The 18,969-nt window shown below is 48.3% G+C and overlaps 1 protein-coding gene across 1 annotated transcript in view; it reads right to left on the reverse strand.

Moving 5' to 3' along the window:
• LOC119162107 (calmodulin-binding transcription activator 2-like) overlaps nt 1-18,969 on the reverse strand; it is a 321,823-nt gene that overhangs the window by 171,565 nt on the left and 131,289 nt on the right. Inside the window, exon 2 of the mRNA XM_075885234.1 lies at nt 5,665-5,762. Coding sequence (XP_075741349.1) covers nt 5,665-5,762 — 98 coding nt within the window. The remainder of the gene's footprint in view (nt 1-5,664; nt 5,763-18,969) is intronic.

Here is an 18,969-nt window from a genome sequence, read left to right on the forward strand (position 1 = left end):
TACACACCGCGCGCGCTTCACTCCTCCACCATCTGTGCACCCTTCCTCCTCTACACAGCGCGTGCGCTTCTCCTCTTCACGAACATTCGCTAGCTGTATAATGTAGCGCGCATGCGCCGTCACGCTTCGAGAACATCGGCAGCTGACGCGCACGCATGCGCCGTCGCGCTTCGAGAACATCGGCAGCTGACGCGCGCGCATGCGCCGTTGCGCTTCTCCCCCTTCTCGAACATTCGACAGCTGACAGTGCATGCGCCGTCGCGCTGTATATATACTCTAGGTCGGCGCTCGCTCGCTCAGTTGCCGCTCGTCGGTTGGTTTGTACGGCGCGTCGACGTCCAAGGTCGCGGTGAAATGAATTCCAACGAATCCACAAACACAATGATCGACGTCCCTTCGACCAGCGCCGCCCTTTCGCATACGTGTGTACGTGTTCACTCATTTAACACCCCCTCCTACAACCACGTTAACCAATTTAGCCATCGACCCAAGTAAGTCGCAATTTAACACCCCATTTCACAACCACGTTAACCAATTTAGCCATCGACCCAAGTAAGTCGCACTTTAACACCCCGTTAACCAATTATATGCTCCGCATCCTCCTCAGTGTTCCCCCGAGGGAAGCTGCGGGCAATTTTTTTGTCTTCGTCTTTAGATCAGCAGCAATCATGCGAGAGTTCCAACAAGCCCAACTTTCTAGTCTACTAAGAACGTATGGACGTAGTGGTGGTAAGGGTATTGCGGCAGAGTTCACCTGGCATTCACAACTGGTAATTGTTCCTTCCATCTATTCATCTCTCAATCACTAGGAATGAGTCAACATTGAACATAAAGATACTTGAGAGCACAAAACAGACAACATACACGAAAAGGAATAAACAAGATGAGCGCTCTCAAAGACTGGACAAACTCGCCCACCTTAATGTTCTTATGAACGGTGAATATTTACAACTGGCTTTGCCCGCAGGCAAACAGGGAATGAGAAACGGCGGTTCACTCGCATCAAGGGAGTGGCCTTAGGCACTGGACATTTGAAGACGTTTTGCCGCGGTTTCCGCGGCATTTAATAAAGTAAAACGATCACTCGGTGCTCTCCAGCGTAACGCAGGGCCACTTGACTGAGAAGGTAGGCTGTCCCAATTTAAGCCATAATGTGCCACTGCTTAGTTCATGGAATATGTATACAGAATTTGCAAAGCTTTCCGAGACTTAAGCGTTTGCCTCTATTTGCGAGTTCCGCGACCAGTAGGGCTGTACGATGGGTTTAACGAAAAAAAAAAGCGGCATTCATGACACGAAAAGAAAGAAAATCCGAGAAGCGTAAGTGGAAAGACGGGCTACTAAAGAACAGCACGCAACGAGAGATAGTGAAGGAGTTTTTTTTCGGAGCAGACCGCTCATCAGATGCTCCATTCTGACCACCCAATACAAACAAGGTGACAAACGTGCGCAGTGTAACACATATCGCTAAAATGGGCTGCCTCGAAATCGACGCGATAGAAAGGAGAACAATAAAGTGGGACGACTGCAAGAGAAAAGAAAGAAAGAAAGAAAGAAAGAAAGAGGGAGAGAGAGAAAGAAACAGATCGCAATATTCTATTCAGCGTTTCATAGAGCATCCCTTTCACGACTGTTTATTCTGCAGAGAGGCAGGACCCCTCGAAGAAAGGAGAAGAAAACGGGCAAAGTAAAAACAACTTACCTTTCGAGACCCACACACGCGCGGAGTCCTGCTATATATATACGAGCGAGATAAATCTGCATGCAGGAACGGAGACGCGTCAAAGGGCAGCAGACTCCGAGAGCAACTTGACGGAGTTACGGCTGCCAACGCGCCGGAGTTCTCTCGATCGGAGGAGTACAAGTCATGACAGAGACCAGTCACCCACGAACCGGAGGAAGGGTCTCGCGATCTCACGAAGCACTGAAAGGCACACAGCAACGACGGCAGGCAGCGCAGACTCGAGGAATCGTCTCGGGATTTTCTCTTTTTCGTTTCTACGGCAAGGACTCTCTTCTGGCCGTCTTGTTGACGTGGGGCCTAAGTGGCTCTCGCAGCGAGACCACCGTCCGTGGTCACTCGGTATTCCCTTCTCGGCCATTGCTGCGACGAGTGCACTGAAGGGAGAGAACCGTGATGGGAAGGACTTCCCTTCAATAATATCTTACGATTCGCGTCGTGGAGATGGAACAGGACGGTGGGCCAGCCGCGATCGTGCTCAAGAAGCGGACCTGCAGCGTACAAAGGCGCGGCTCCTGAGACGTATTCAACGTCGTGCCGGTGCGACGGCTGGGTCGAGTAGTTTTCATCGGGTGACGAGCCTCGTCGACCCAGAGACGTTAACGCACCCGCGCGCTCTGTTCTGTTCTGTTTTAACTGTTTTGTTGTGGAGAGGTTGAGGTGCCTATGGCCTCGGCTACTCCATATCACAAAGTTCTGCAGCGAAAAATAAAATAATAATACAGAACGGTACCCAAAAATTAACAATACGGAAAAGAAAGAAAAAAAGAAAAAAACATAATAGCACACTGAAACCAGTTCAAATATCATGCCAATACACAGTTTTCTTCACGCAGTTCACACAGTCATAAACTACTTACACGCACACCTTACTACTCTAATGTCAGTATATACATGACCACACTTTACATAATACCCATCTCTGGCTGTCAGTCATAGGGGCTTGTCCAGTCCGGTCTCCACTAAAAAGTCTGTCAGGAAGATTATTGCCTTTTTCTGGAGATGCATCTCAGGCCATGGTCCAAGTACCCGCGCGCTCGTCAACGTGAATGGCGATTCTTCTCTGAGGCGGCGAAGAAAAAAAAGATTCGAAAAAAAGCCAAAAAGGGATAAAGAAAAAGCAGACAGTGAGATAGCTGGTTAAGCGTGATGAACTTAGTTTGCGCAAAGTTACCGTGTCCTCTACGTTTTGTCGCTTTGCACAAAGAAAATTCATCAGATAGAAATCTTTGCGGTCATATCCCAGGAGGTAAGTTCACCGTACTCTTCCATGCGGGCGGAAAAAGAGACTTTTCTCTCTTCCTCTATAACTTTCCTTCACCCTCCTTCTTCTCCGGCGTAGGGGAGCCTACCAGACCACCCTAGGTTGCAGTTTCTGATTTTCTTCTTTTCTTATTCTTTTGTTCTTTTCTTTTCACAGAGTAAATGAGAGTACTGCTTAAACGCCTCAAGTGAACGGATCTGTGCGACCGTCTGTATGATGTGCTTTCCAAAGTGCGCGCGTCCCACCTTTTCTTCCGTCTTCCTTGTCGCCTGTTAACCCTTACCCTAGAAACGGGCAGGTATAACGAGACGGGCGTCTAGTTAACGTCCCTATCTTCTCTTCCTTCTCGCTTTTTCCAGGCAGCATAGATACGGCAATTTCGCAAGAAGAGATACTATGTGTAAGTATATGAACACTATCATTGCAGACCACAGCAAGGAAATACACTTGTTCTCGGGATTCTCGGTACTATACAGCCTTTATCGTAGGTTGTTGGTAAGAACTAAGACTTGGAATTTGAGCTTTTTAGTGCTGCGGCTTACTATCACTCTTTTTTTGTCCCTTTAGTTATCATTCTATAAGCGGTTACAGCCTAAGAAAAGCAAGCTCCGCCCATAGAACTACGACGCATCTGCCCCTCAACTGTGATTGACAGTTGTGCTAGCTGGTTTTCACTCAAACCATCAGCATTTTTTCTTGACAAATGCTAACACTACGCCTTAAAAGTACTTCGTTACTACATAATGCGCTACGTTCGGCCATGCTGCCATGTCAGAATGACTCACGAAATTTAGCAGGACGTTCAAGTTTCCAACTTTCCCGAAAGTTCAGATTACAACTGATTCAATAGCAATGACGACAAAGGTTAGGAAAATGACGACGATGATGGTACGACAATAATAATAATAATAATAATAATAATAATAATAATAATAATAATAATAATAATAATAATAATAATAATAATAATAATAATAATAATTGGTTGGATTTCACGTCCTAAAACCACCATATGATTATGAGAAACGCCGTAGTGGAGGGCTACAAAAATATTGACGACATTGGGTTCTTCAACGCGCAACTAAATTTAAGCCCACTGGTGTAAAGAATCTACGCCTATATAAAAAATGAGGCTGGGATTCGATCCCGCAACCTGCGGGTCAGCTGCCGAGTGCCTTAGCCACTCGGCTGCTCTGTCGTACCACCATCCGTGGCGGGTGATAGTACAACGAAGACAGCGATGACGCCGTGACGATAACTACGTATAATGACAACAGTGGTGGTAACTTCAAAGATGTGGTAACTGTTATTTTAAGTTATGATACCACGACACGCCACGTTTTCGCTCATGCCCCGTGATTTTTACTGCGAAGAAAACATAATTTTGATAAACGACTACATCAATACGAAGCAATATTCTTCCCCACCAAACACACAAAGAGAGAAATAACGTTGAAGGAAGGCCGGGGAAAATAGACATTCACACGTTACGTACGAACACAATATACACAAGAAAAAAAAAACAAGTTGTTCGTTTCCTTAGCTACCCACTGCCCAATGGCTGATAAATGGACTCTCACGCACGTCCAGCCACCGAAGAGCTGTACCCGTGTTGACAATACAGCACGACTAAGAAAGAAAGGAGTTACCGGATACGAGTAGCGAATGCGGAAACAAATGTTCTTTAAGAAAAAAAAAAGCTCGAGTAGTGTGTACAGTCATAACTTTTCATGCACGCACGCGCACACACGCGCGCGCACACGCACATACGCGTTTCGGAGATTTTCGCCTTTGTTTCTATACACATCCATGGCATCGATGCGGGCCTCGTTGATAAATAACTTCCGCGAAGACTCTCAACGCGCTCATCAATCCCGCCTTTGTTCGATCCTTCCCTTACAATCGCCGTGCGCTTTACCACAGCGGCGTTGGATATTTCCCGACGTTTAAGGCACGGGGAAGAAGCCGTGGGTGCACGTTGCTGTGCTCCATAAATAGATCCAGTCGGGTCCATTGTTATGTTTTTTTACGATCATGTTTTGCCGAAGATCACCAAAACGAGAGAAAGAGAGAGAGAGATAGGGATAGAGGAAGCCCTGCCGTCTCATTACGGGATCCACCGCTCCCACCAGATGTAGGCCAAGTGGCAAAAAAAAAAGAAAAGAAGAGAGAGAGAGAGAGAGAGAGAGGGAGGGAGATAGTAGATATAAAAACACGCGCACACACACATATTAGCAGACAAACCGAGGACAGGGAGCACCGATAACTGCGTCACAGAGACACATGCCACGCGCGAGACCAAATTGGAGCCGTGCTCATCATACGGCTGTCCGGGCCAGCGCCGAGGAACGCACAGGGTCCAGGATGTATACGCTCAGCTAGGGGCAGCCGTCGGTGCGACGGCAGCGTAACGTCGCCAGTAGTCTAGCGTCGCGACAGCCAACCAAAGACGACTGATTGCCGATGAGGCAAACATATAGGTGAGCGTGAAAACAACAACAAGAAGACGCCGGGAGAAACGAGGCTGATCTATATATAAGCACCGAAAATGGGGAATCGCACGTAGGAGGCAGGGAACGCCTATATAGGCGACGACGCACGTCAGTTTCCGGGCTGCACGGCGGAGAAGGAAAGAAGAAAAAGGCCGGAGCGGGCGTACCTCATTTGTATTCCAGCGATGTCGCTGCGTCGGGAGATAATCCGCCTTGGGGATCGTCTCCAGGCTCTCGGGAAGCGCGGGACGGCACTCATCCGCATCTGAAAACGAGGCGGGGAAGGAAAAAAAGGGAACAGCAAGAGTCGGGTTAGAGCCGCCTGTTGACGGGCAAGCAAGAACGAAGTGTACGCAGCGTAGTCGGTGTGCGTTCGAGCTACACCGCATTAGCGCGCAAAGGAGTCCGGCCGCGTCGAAAGTAGAGGACTGCCGGCAATAGATAATGAATGAGCGCGCTTATTAACTTCTGTTTTAATAACGCGTTTATTAACGTCTTGTTTCACTGCCATGTTTCTGTGCCAAAACACTCAATAATTACCTTTAGGGTAGGTCAATAAAGAAAATAATAAAGTACTAGTAATCAAATAACGCGACAGAAAAAAAAAACAGTACGTTGTTTTTTTAGAGGCCACCTTGCCTGAGGTAAACAGGGAAAACAGCTGCATGCGGGGCAACCAATGACGAGCATCGATTAGTACAACGATGCAATGTATTTATTTATTTGCAACCACAATATAACGATTATCATGAGTCGGACCATTCAATTTGATGCGAATTCACCACTCCCCCTCAAGCATGAAAAGCTTGTTGCTCAATTTTTTCGTGGACAAGCTATAGGCATTCATTTTTACAGTGAAAATGTAACATTACCCGGGCTGTTAATGCACCAGAGCCGGCTACTTCGAAATACCGAATTCATTAGTCGAAACAAATGTTAGGAAATAATGAAAACAAAAATGCTCGGAAATATTATACGCACACTCAAATTAGAGATCACAGATTTTTCCCAACCACCGACAAAATTTGCTACGGCGCGATATCTCCAGACTGTTCTGTAGTACATAGCGACTGTCGATGAAAAGCGGCCCACATACCGTGACGTCACATCACTACACAGCTCAAAATTCAAGCGCCTTTCCTTCTCTTCTTTTTCCTGTCGTCTTAAGTTTGACTTTGTTCATTTAATAGACAGAGTTACACAGTAGGTAGCTGTAATGGGGCGAAAAAAAAAGGAAGTCACACATCCCCTGCTTCACTGTGGCTGCAAGACGGCAAAAGCAACATACATGCCAGGAAACTACATGTCATGTACATACAGTGTAAAACTGTACGCTGTACACTGTACAGTGTGTCATGTACCTACAGTGTAAACCAACCCTGCGCAATACCGCGGCTGCCTGTAGAGCACCGTTAACAGACAGATAAGTGAAGCGCGTCCGATTTTCACGTCATCCGTTAGCGGACGAAACAAGCCATGAAGGTTGGACAAGTGCCGCTAAATTGTACTCTCGCTAGCGGGTGATGTCGCGAAAAGCGGGCGCGCTTTCTTTATCTACCGGCTGATGGCGCTGTAGGCAGCCGCCGCAGAGCGCAGGCCACCCGCTCGCGTGTTCCCTTTCGTAAAAAATGATACTGTACAGGTGAATGTACACGTTGTATGCATGGTGTACTCGAGCAATACACATGCTGTATTGAAAAAATGTGAGACGCCGTTATCTGTGTCGTGTATACTAGGATATACCGTGATACTTTTAAGTCCGGTAAGAAGGAGTAATTATCAGAAACATTGCAAACGATTGAAAAAAAAATAGCCGAGAAAAAAAAGAAAATCGGCAGTTCCCACGTGGGAATCGATGTTATGCGAAACATGCGTGTGGAAGGTGACTGTGTTGTAACTTTTTTTATGGAGCGAAACGTCACGAAGTGGCGCTAAAGATGTGTACAAGTGCACGCACAGACATGCGTTAAACAGCCGCATATGTTTTATGTAACCAGCTATTTACAGTTGCGTAACGATGCCACCAGCGAGATGGGTATAAGAAAGACCAGAAGCGGTCAGCTGATATGAAGCGCTAATGTTCGCGAGAATGATAGGCCTGGATACTGCTACGTAAACCAACTTTAGCGGACAGCACCTAACTACAAGTGACGTTAATCCGTCGTGAAGGATGTGTCGCAGGAGAACATATGTAATGCATGTTTATGAAATTGGATAGCCAACACTGCAACCAGAATTGACGTTTCCCGAACATCACGGTCTATTCGAAAAAAATTGTTCCGAAACATGGCATGGCTCTGTGGTAGAATACTGGATTGCCACGCAGAATTCTAGGGCTCAATTCCTGCAGGGAATCTTACATTTATATGTATTCTTTACATTAACCGGATTAACGCTGCCAAAGTGAGCCATTTCTTAACGCTCACGCGTTAAAATTACACATGTGTGTTCTCGCCCTTCCGGGGTAGATACAACGTGTGAATAACCTGAGGCACATACCCACACTCGTGTTTGTGCTACTGTCAAAAGGGAAGTGACGACGTACGCGAAGTGATTGTGACATTATTCATGCCATCACCAGCGAGTCGTAATCGTCAAACCATCTCACGCTCACATATTAATTTTGATGTACCCTAAGCTGAAGGGGTAGTCCCAAGAGCACTTAGATAGATAGATAGATAGATAGATAGATAGATAGATAGACAGATAGATAGATAGATAGATAGATATTGTAACTTTCCACAATATTTTAATCTTCCACATCCCTCTTTCTGCATCTTTGTTATTATTGTTTTCGTGTAGTAGTAGCAGTAGTGGTAGTGCCGCTTGTTCTTACGCTTGGTGCAAAAACAGTGCGCAGCTGCGTGGAGAGAAAAAAAACCATCAGTCTCTCCCCCCCCCCCCTCCTTCTGTTAACGCAGGCAAAAGCATAGGAGGAGATGCCACACAACGCCAAAGCGAAATATTCGGCAAACGAAAGCTCCGCAGCCAAACGACAAACCCGTGGACACACGTAGCTGAAGCGAACTCTTCGTCGGGAAGTGCACAGGCAAGGACGTTTCAAGCCTAAGCGGCCGTTAAAACAAAACAAAAAAATGAAGCGTGAGAAAACGTTTTCACGAGAGGAGGAGGAGGAGGAGGCGGAAATACGGCTGTGGAAGAAGAGGGTCACCGCGGTGACGCTGCAGCAGCGCAGGCGGGGGTCACATAGAAGTGTCGCGCAAGCCGGTGTGGTCTCCCGGGCAAACTTCGCATTTAAAAAAAAATCAAGGTCACAGGGCAAATTACATCCGAATCAAGGGGCGGGGTGCACGGGGGCTGAAATATAATCAAAGCGCACAACTACTTCCCGCACGTAATATTGCTACCTGTAGGCTGCCACAAACCATAGTGCGAATGCGCGTGTGCGCCCGACGAAGAAGATGAGGGTCGCTGGCTGCTCGAGCTCGGAGCCAGACTGGCCAGTGCTGCAACCGCTCTTGCAAATATATTTTTCGAATATATTCGCAATACTTTGTCTCGTTACTCACGTAACATATTTGGTGGAGGTGGAACGATCCCCGTCCTCACCACGCAGCTCCGCAGTGGCCGCATCCTCCAGCTTCCCGCCATGGCTTTCAGTGACAACGCATCCGCTTCACCATCTGCGGCTTCTCCGACAACCTTTGTCGCCGTCCAAACACCCCGTGATCCCGGGACATTTTCTGCGCAACCTGGCCTCGACGTCGACAAATGGCTTCGCCTTTATGAACGGGTCAGTCAAACTCACCGCTGGGACCCTACCATGATGCTCGCTAATGTTCTCTTCTACTTGGACGGAACCCCGCGTGTCTGGTACGAGACAAATGAGTCCGAACTCACCAGCTGGGACACGTTCAAGGAAAAGCTACGTGACATCTTTGGGGACCCGACCGGTCGCCACGCAGCTGCACGACAGGAGCTGGCTACCCGTGTCCAGTCGCCAACTGAATCGTATGTGTCATACATCCAAGAAGTTCTCGCTCTTTGCCGAAAAGTGGACGAGGCGATGTCTGAGGCTGAAAAGGTTGGACACGTTTTGAAGGGGATCGCGGACGACGCCTTCAATTTGCTGGTGTACACTAACGTCTCGACCATCGACCGTGTAATTCAAGAATGCCGCCGTTTCGAAACAGCAAAAAGCCGTCGGGTGCGCCCTCCTTTTTCTCGGTTGCCAAACACGGCGGCTACGTCCACCTGCTCCGATTCTACCGTCACACCGCCCTTTGAGCAGAGTGTAACGCGTATCGTTCGACGGGAACTTGAAGCAGCAAGTCCAGCGCCGCTTCAGCCCACTTCTTTCGAACATACGATGCCGACAACCCCCGCGATCTCCGTTATTCAGGCGGTCGTACGACAAGAATTCGCCAACCGCGGGTTCCCTGATGCTTGCCCCATCTCTTGCCCCTCCTCCAGACCAATTCCCATTAATCCACCTCGACGTGACCCATTTGTTGCTCCACGATCTCGCAACCCGGCGGAATGGCGAACTCCTGACGACAAACCGATCTGCTTCCGGTGCCACCGCGTTGGACATGTCTCCCGCTACTGCCGTGCCTCCTGGACGCCGCCACATAGGAGCCAGTTTTTCGCACCTTATAGCCCATATGAAGATCTTCGCCGGTATTCGTCCAGCCGTACCGCCCCTGCTTTCGACACGTCTAACAGCCGCCTTCCTGCTCGTTCTCCGTCCCCTCAACGCCGTCGTTCCCCGTCGCCCCAGCCACGCCGCCATCACTCGCCGCCTAACTTTTCATCGTACCCGACGGAAAACTAGACAGTGCAGCCCCTGGAGGTAGTGCTGCATCATCCCTGTCTGAACCAAACCCTCCATTGACGCTTCATACGAACAAAAATCTTGTCGATGTACACGTGGACGGTATTTCTCTGTCGGCACTAGTCGATACTGGCGCTCATGTGTCCATAATCAGCGTTCATCTTTGTCGCCGCTTAAGAAAAGTACTCACGCCTCCTGCTACCGAAGCTGTACGTGTGGCCGATGGCGGCACTGTTCCTGTCATTGGCATGTGTACGGCTCGCATAAGCATCGCCGACCGTTACATTCCTGTTCTATTCACGGTGCTCCAGAACTGTCCTCATGACCTCATCTTAGGGATGGACTTCCTGTCGACCCATTCTGCTCTGATCGACTGTTCCGCTGGTACTCTTTGCTTAGACCTTCCTCTTCAGCCGGATATTCACCCTGAACCTCAACACGGCCTTTCTGCCACAGACTTCCTCCGCTTACCGCCTAAAGCCCTCACATTCACCGAATTCGCCACGACCTCACCCGTATTGGATGGGAATTACATCGTCACACCGATTCCTGATGTCCTACTGGCACGTGACGTCACCGTCCCTCACTGCATCGTAACTGTAGCCTCTAACCGGACCCGTCTACCCGTCATAAATTTCGGCTTCACAAAGCAAGTCCTCCCTGAAGGCATCCTAATCGCCACGTTGCGGTCCTTAGCCGATGATCACGTCACCACTTTCGCAGCCGACGCATGCACCAATTTTTCTTGTCGCCCACTCGATGCCACATGCCTCGACATGTCAATACGTCCCATGATCGACCCTGACCTTCCCCCAGAGCAAACAGCCGCTCTCGCACGCCTTCTAGCTTCCTACCGTGACATCTTCGACCTTGACGACCGACCACTCGGCCAAACTTCTCTTGTAAAGCACCGCATCAACACCGGTGATGCTGCTCCCATTCACCGTCGACCGTATCGCGTGTCCGCGTCGGAGCGCCAGATTATTCAAGCTGAAGTGAATAAGATGTTAACTAAAGGCATTATTGAGCCCTCATCAAGCCCATGGGCGTCACCCGTCGTCCTGGTTAAAAAGAAGGACAACACATGGCGCTTTTGCATCGATTACCGGCATCTAAATCGAATCACCAAAAAGGACGTGTATCCTTTACCACGTATTGATGACGCCCTCGATTGTCTCCACGGCGCACGCTACTTTTCATCCATCGACCTTCGTTCTGGTTATTGGCAGATTGCCGTAGACGAGAAAGACCAAGAAAAGACCGCCTTCATCACTCCAGATGGCCTATACCAATTCAAGGTTATGCCCTTCGGTCTATGCAATGCCCCCGCCACGTTCGAACGTATGATGGACTCTCTGCTACACGGATTCAAATGGTCAACATGCCTGTGTTACCTAGACGACGTCCTCGTATTTGCACCTACATTTGAGACCCACCTTGAGCGTCTGTCGGCCATTCTCGACGTCTTCCGCAAAGCTGGCCTCCAGTTGAACTCCTCGAAGTGTCACTTCGGCCGCCGACAGATTACCGTGCTGGGCCACCTTGTCGATGCTTCTGGTGTGAGACCGGACCCTGAGAAAATTCGTGCCGTCACGAGTTTCCCAATACCCCAATCCGCCAAAGATGTCCGGAGCTTTGTGGGACTTTGCTCCTACTTTAGGCGGTTCGTGAAAGATTTTGCGGCAATCGCCCAACCACTTACCGATCTTTTGAAGAAAGGCGTTCCATTTTCGTGGGGGTCCACTCAAGCTGCCGCCTTCTCTCACCTCATAACACTTTTGACGACGCCCCCTATCCTGGCCCACTTTGACCCATCTGCCCCAACTGAGGTCCGAACTGATGCCAGTGGTCACGGTATCGGAGCCGTTCTCGCCCAATGCCAACAGGGACACGACCGCGTTATCGCGTATGCTAGCCGCCTCCTTACACCTGCAGAGCGTAACTATTCGATCACGGAGCGAGAATGCCTTGCTCTTGTCTGGGCGGTCTCAAAATTCCGCCCATATTTATATGGCACTCACTTTTCCGTCGTCACCGACCACCACGCGCTCTGCTGGCTTTCATCCTTAAGAGATCCTACAGGTCGACTTGGTCGCTGGGCTCTGCGACTGCAAGAATACACCTTTGCTGTGATATACAAGTCTGGACGCCTGCACCAGGACGCCGATTGCCTTTCTCGCTATCCAGTTGGCCCATCGGCCACCATACCTGACAACGACGCCTGCGTGTGCTCCGTTTCTCAACTGAACCACATAGCCGACGAGCAACGCCGTGATGCAGCCCTACGAGCTATCATTGAGCGCCTCGACTCCTCCCCATCGAACCGATCCTATCGCTCGTTCGTACTCCAGAATGGCACATTATACCGGCATAACTTCCATCCAGACGGCCCATCTCTGCTGCTTGCCATACCCAAACACCTCCGCTTGGCTATACTCCACGAACTCCATGACGTTCCTACTGCCGGTCACCTGGGTGTGTCCCGCACATACGACCGGATTCGCCGTCGCTTCTATTGGCCAGGTCTGGCACGGTCCGTCAGAAGATACGTCGCGGCGTGTGAGGAATGTCAGCGCCGCAAAACACCATCGACGCTTCCGGCTGGGCGCCTTCAACCACTCGATATTTCTACTGAACCTTTCTTTCGCGTCGGCTTGGACTTACTCGGCCCTTTTCCTCTGTCTTCTGCTGGCAACAGGTGGATAGCTGTGGCCACAGACTACGCCACACGCTACGCAATCACACGCGCCCTTCCAACAAGTTGCGCCACTGACGTCGCCGATTTTCTTCTACACGACGTGATCTTGCAACATGGTGCTCCACGCCAGCTGCTCACGGACCGAGGCCGCACATTTCTATCGAAAGTCATAGCGGACATCCTACGCTCTTGTGAAACACGCCACAAGCTCACTACGTCGTACCATCCGCAAACAAATGGCCTCACAGAACGCCTGAACCGAACCCTAACTGACATGCTTGCAAAGTACGTTTCCTCAGATCACTCTGACTGGGACATCGCTTTACCATACGTGACATTTGCCTACAATTCTTCGCGCCACGACACTGCTGGTTACTCCCCTTTTTTCTTGCTGTTCGGCCGCGAACCCACATTACCCCTCGATACGACGATTCCGTTACCAGCAGCTCCAACTTCACAATATGCTCTGGACGCCATCAGCCGGGCCGCCCACGCACGCGAAACCGCTCGTGCTCGCCTTCTGACCTCCCAAGCAAACCAACGGCGTCGGTACGACCAACGACACCGCGATGTGCACTTTTCGCCCGGTTCGTTGGTTCTGCTGTGGTCTCCGACCAGGCACGTTGGCCTGTCTGACAAGCTGCTCTCTCGGTACACAGGGCCATACAGAGTGCTTCGTGAGGTGACTCCCGTCACTTATGAAATCACTCCTGCTGCCTCGCCGTCTTCATCCACCCCTAGGGCCAGCGACATCGTACACGTCGCACGCCTGAAGCAGTACCACTCGCCCAATGATCTTGACATCTAGATGCGCCGAGACGGCGCCTTTGCCGACGGGGGTTATGCTACCTGTAGGCTGCCACAAACCATAGTGCGAATGCGCGTGTGCGCCCGACGAAGAAGATGAGGGTCGCTGGCTGCTCGAGCTCGGAGCCAGACTGGCCAGTGCTGCAACCGCTCTTGCAAATATATTTTTCGAATATATTCGCAATACTTTGTCTCGTTACTCACGTAACAATATATTCAACCCATAATTTCAGCACTTCTTCCTCTCCAGTCTACAACAAAGGGAGCCAGGTAGAGAGCGTACACCGAATAATTAGTTTACGCGCATCAAGAGGTGTCGGACAAATGCATCGCAGTAGTCGTGTTAAGCATATGAATGGCTCAAATACTTGTTTTCTGAAGTAACAAATACAGATGAGGACTTTCCCGTGCTTAAGCGCTAAAGCTTAAGTGCTAGCGCTAAAGCAATCGAGCCTTTTTAACAAAAAAGAACACAACTGAGGCAGGTAAAGTACGTCAAGTTTCTCGTTGAACAACCGCCGTAAATACTACGGTGAACGGGATATAAACGCGTCAAATGCTGCTCTCGCAGAGCGCCGGAATCCACGGCATGCAGTGCCAAGTTAGGTTACAATGTACTGTCTTATTCGTTCTTTTCGAAAGTCGACCGGGAGACAAACTAAAAAAACCCCTCATAAGCTGCCTTGATCACCAGCATGGATATATACAATAAAGTCTGGCGTCTCAGCGAATAGGAAAGCGAAATAACCCAGAAATCATAACTCAAGCGTGATGACTGGGCAAACGCTGATTTCCTAACCCCGTTCTATTACACCCATTGTAGTCAGCATGGTGACGACACGAAAAGAGGATCGCAAAAACAATCGACAGAAAAGAATCGAGTTCGCAATATCGCTCACTATAGTTTCGAAGCCAGCCATTGCTGACCTCACTAAACAGAGAGGGAAAAAATAATACAGATTAGAAAGCTCATTTGCGGAGCGGGCTGCTGGCAACGGAAAGAAAAAAAAAACACGCACGACGAGACAGGCACTCTACGTCAGCTATACTGCGTTCGCAAAAAAAATACACAAGGAATATCTAAAACAACAAAGTCAAAACACAGGGGAAGGGACTGGCGTTATATAAAGGGAATAGAATTCAGCAGGATATTAAATTGCGAAAGAGCAGACCGCGATACTCGAGCCCAGTGAAAAACATGAGAAGTACGACATGAACATAGTCATTTATTATTTTTGTGGGCGCGTGTGATGATAATGGGTGTCAGGATATTATTGAAGGCGCCCTTGAGCAGCTATAGCTAATTATACGCAGACTAGCTTCATAGTACAAACTGGGAAAGTACTCGGTAAAAGAGCCGACAAAGGTGGTTATCTAGCGCATTCCGGGACCCGAGTCTGCCGGAAACAATATACGACGCTTCGCGAGAGCTAGAAAGTAAGCTCGATATTCGAATAAGGTTGTTGAAGGTTTTTAAAGTGCACGTAATAGAAAAAAAAAACGAAGAAGAACAAGAAAAGATCGAGGGAGATATTCTGGCAGCTAACGAGATAATATTGTTCGCGGATCGCAGAAGACAGGAAAGGCTCAATAAGTCATCGTACATTTCGAAATGTCTAGCTCTAGCAACTCATTGTTTTATTGCCTCTTGCCCGACTGTTACGGCTAGAAAAAAAAATAGAAGGGTGAAAGACGTGACAATTTCAGGGCCACTTTCAGCGGTAAGAGCGAATTCTTTTTCCCCCATTTGCCGCCTTCCTTACCTGAGACGACTTTGGAAACAGGGCTAAAGCTGAATGCACTCATCATCATCAGTGTCGTCAACTTCTTTATCATGTTTTTTGAATATACACAGCAGGACGGAGCTTTTTTTCAGCGCTTTTATTACCATCCGTATGGCGTTAGCTGATTACAATTACATAGCCGGAAATTTTACATTTGCGTGTCACATCTTTATTTAAAGTTTATTTTCCTCGACAGCGTTCCAACGCTGCCACCCATTTTCTAACTATTAAAGACAACCAGTTAGCTTCATCAGGCTTAACACAGCGTATTCAGTTCGAATTTTGTTTTAGTGTCACGAGCACCAACTAGCACTCTTGTTTCTCTTCAAAACACTTCCGGTCAATCACTTGCTTCTGGTTTTCCGAACGTTCAGAAAATTATCTTGAACAAATGAAATTGTTACGAAATCAAATGTTCTGCTTTGAGTTAAGAGTTACACTGAATATAGATAATATAGGAGCATAAGTTTATATGCGATAAGGGCCAGTCAGCCCTCAAAATAATTAAAAAAGTTAAATGAACGAGTTCTTATAAAGAAGAGCCGATTATCTTTTGAGCAGCGAGGATCGTTGCGGCACCTGGTGGAGCAGACTTGAACAACGCGCTTATTTCTACGTGGACTCCGAGATCCGCATAGGTGGCGGGACGAAGCGCAAAATTGACCCAAAGGAATACAACAGGGCACACGATCGCCAAGGTGGAGTTACACAAGCCGACGCATAAGACTAGGTTTAAGGTCGTCTCTAATTTTCGCTTTCTATGAATGTGAATTAAAATACAGACCACCTACTTTTGCACTCTCGGCCAACCACTGTTATCCTGTCTGCTTCGCTTAAATAGAGTAGGTTCGTGTACTTAGATTTAGGTGCACGTTAAAGAACACCACGCGATAAAAGTATACGAAGCCTTCTACGACAGCGATATCGTAGTCCTGACACGTAAACACCCGATAAATATGAGTATTTTCGGGGCGAAGCACCACATAGTTTAGGCTTGTTCGTTGTCCGGCCAACACATGCATGGTGCCCACTATACACCCACCCTAACTTTCACGAAAGGGACACTAAATGCAAATCACAATTCATGTCATAGTAAAAGCTCAATGAATCAAAACATCTAAAACAGCAATGCTATCAATAGCAGTGCCATATTTACCAAAAAATCAAGCTAAATGTATACCACGACGTGCGCCACGAGGCATATTTTGTTATGATGCCGATGACACGGGAGCGTCTGACAACAATTATCGCTATAGTCATCAAACTAGCTGCAATAATACAAAAAAAGAACCCCCTGGCGTTACGATGAGGAATAGCGCAAATGGTTCGAAATTTCCGCTTTCGCCTGGTTAGACTGGACAGGTAATGCCATGTAGCGAGGCCCCATTGAACTAAGCAAGCAGTAAACTGTTCAGCGGCCATCATTGCTGTTGTGGCTCCCGCTACTTTCGCTCTTCTGTTACTAGTGTCAGCGGCCACGAATTAAAGGTCGGGCAACGTTGGGAACGGCAACAGTGACGTGAGAAAGGCCGCTTTCTGGCGGGTGATTTGAAAAGCGCTTACGCGATGCGCACCGCTAAAACATGATGTTTAGTTCCAAATAACCATTTTCTTAGCCGAGGAGAGGCACCACGAGGTTTCTGAACCGCTAATTTCAACAACCAACGTTGACTTAGTATTCGCAATTAGTGTCCCTCGAAAATAAGCGAGGTACTCACAACACATCTCCAAGGCATCATGTGCACATTGTGCTGTGTGTGGTGACGATGACGAATAAGCACGTTCCAGACCACACGTTCTCTTTCTGCCGTGGATGAGAACGAAAGCGAACGTACTGTCGCCCGAAAAACGCAACACCGACGCACAGAACAAGCTGGCCCAAAGGCGATAATTCGGGAAGCAGTGGCAAAGCGGCAACGCCAACAAGCTGCTATACTCCAGAGGCGAGAGCACGGCGTGCGGTGGCTGAACGTCTACGCAGACAGCAAACTACCGCGGAGGCAAGAGCTCGGGAGGCAGCAATTAATCACTCCGCGTCTCCCGTTCATGAACATCCGACGTTTAACGCACGACAAATGGCTACACGAAATCAAGGGTCAAGTGGTCAACGTCCCCATAGGCGTTCGGAAAGCAGAGCAATGCCTTCTTAGAAACATACCCGAAGAAGCAGCCATCGATGTGCACACAAAGCAAAAGCTGATAAGAAAGCCCTCGCACGAATCTGGCCCAGCCAAGACATGAAACATTCACGCGTGGCTGAAGTACCTAAAAGACTTAAAATACTTGAAAGACTAAAAGTATTTTATGTACTGAACAGGCGCGTTGTCACTCATTTACATGCGCGGGTGATCGAAAGATTTACCTCCCCAGTGCTTCGCCCACTCGTCATGATTTACTTTGTGCACATGCATGGATTTTTAAATATCAACTACGCCTAAGACTTTCTGTTCGATTTCTCCCTGCACAGTCCTTAACTTCTATTTAAGCTTCTGTGGTGACCTCGCAGTTACTGCTCCATATGCTATAGCAGAGGTACAATGGAATGATTGCAGACTTTTCTTTTCAAAGATATCTGCCAGATATTATTTAGTGAAGTTCCCCGTCAGCCCGAATAGAAGAGATCACTCAATTACGCATGAAAGAAGCTGTTAGTATGTTCTCACAAAACGACACTACAACTCTTAATTAACCGAAGACAGAATTTAATATATAGAATAGTTTTTATTTACTCACTAACATTTTTATGCACAAAAAAGACATTCGAGAAACAATTAAAAGTGTGCGGAGGCGTTAATTATCTCTGAAAAAAATATTCGCTCCTCTAAACCAAGTCCTAACAATGTTTCAAAAAAAAAACGTAAACTTTCAAACAACGAAACTCACAATAAAAGAACACGTTAACATTCCCATGAAAATAGAGAAACAAAAAGAACAAATGATTCGGTGCTTAAGGCGGCCGAGACTAGCGAAAATTGACGGGGCACAACTGCAGGCACCACCATTCATGCCACGTCCCATGAAAAATAAAAACAAGTAAAATTAGGCTGTATGCGTCAGCGTTATTCTAGTGCACTAAATAAAAAAACCGCAAAAAAAAGCACGACGCAATTTCACATCCGCGTAATAGAGCACGCGAAATGGCCCCTAGAAAACTTGGAACGACCTCGTCCAGCAACCCTGGGGAGAATGAAAGAGAGCGAGCACAGGGACAAAACAATGAGCGGGCTTTAGGCAACTCGACAACAACAACAACAAATGAGTGAGACATAAGGGACGGGCGCGGTGACCGACGTCGTCCTAATTCGCCCAACCGTGGCAGCGAGCCAAAGACAATCCAGAGCCCCTTGTTCTCCCCAGCCAGGCCGCACCACTGCATGGCAATCGCGCT

The sequence above is a fragment of the Rhipicephalus microplus genome, unplaced genomic scaffold (assembly GCF_043290135.1).
Source record: "Rhipicephalus microplus isolate Deutch F79 unplaced genomic scaffold, USDA_Rmic scaffold_94, whole genome shotgun sequence".
NCBI classification, from domain to species: Eukaryota; Metazoa; Arthropoda; class Arachnida; order Ixodida; family Ixodidae; genus Rhipicephalus; species Rhipicephalus microplus.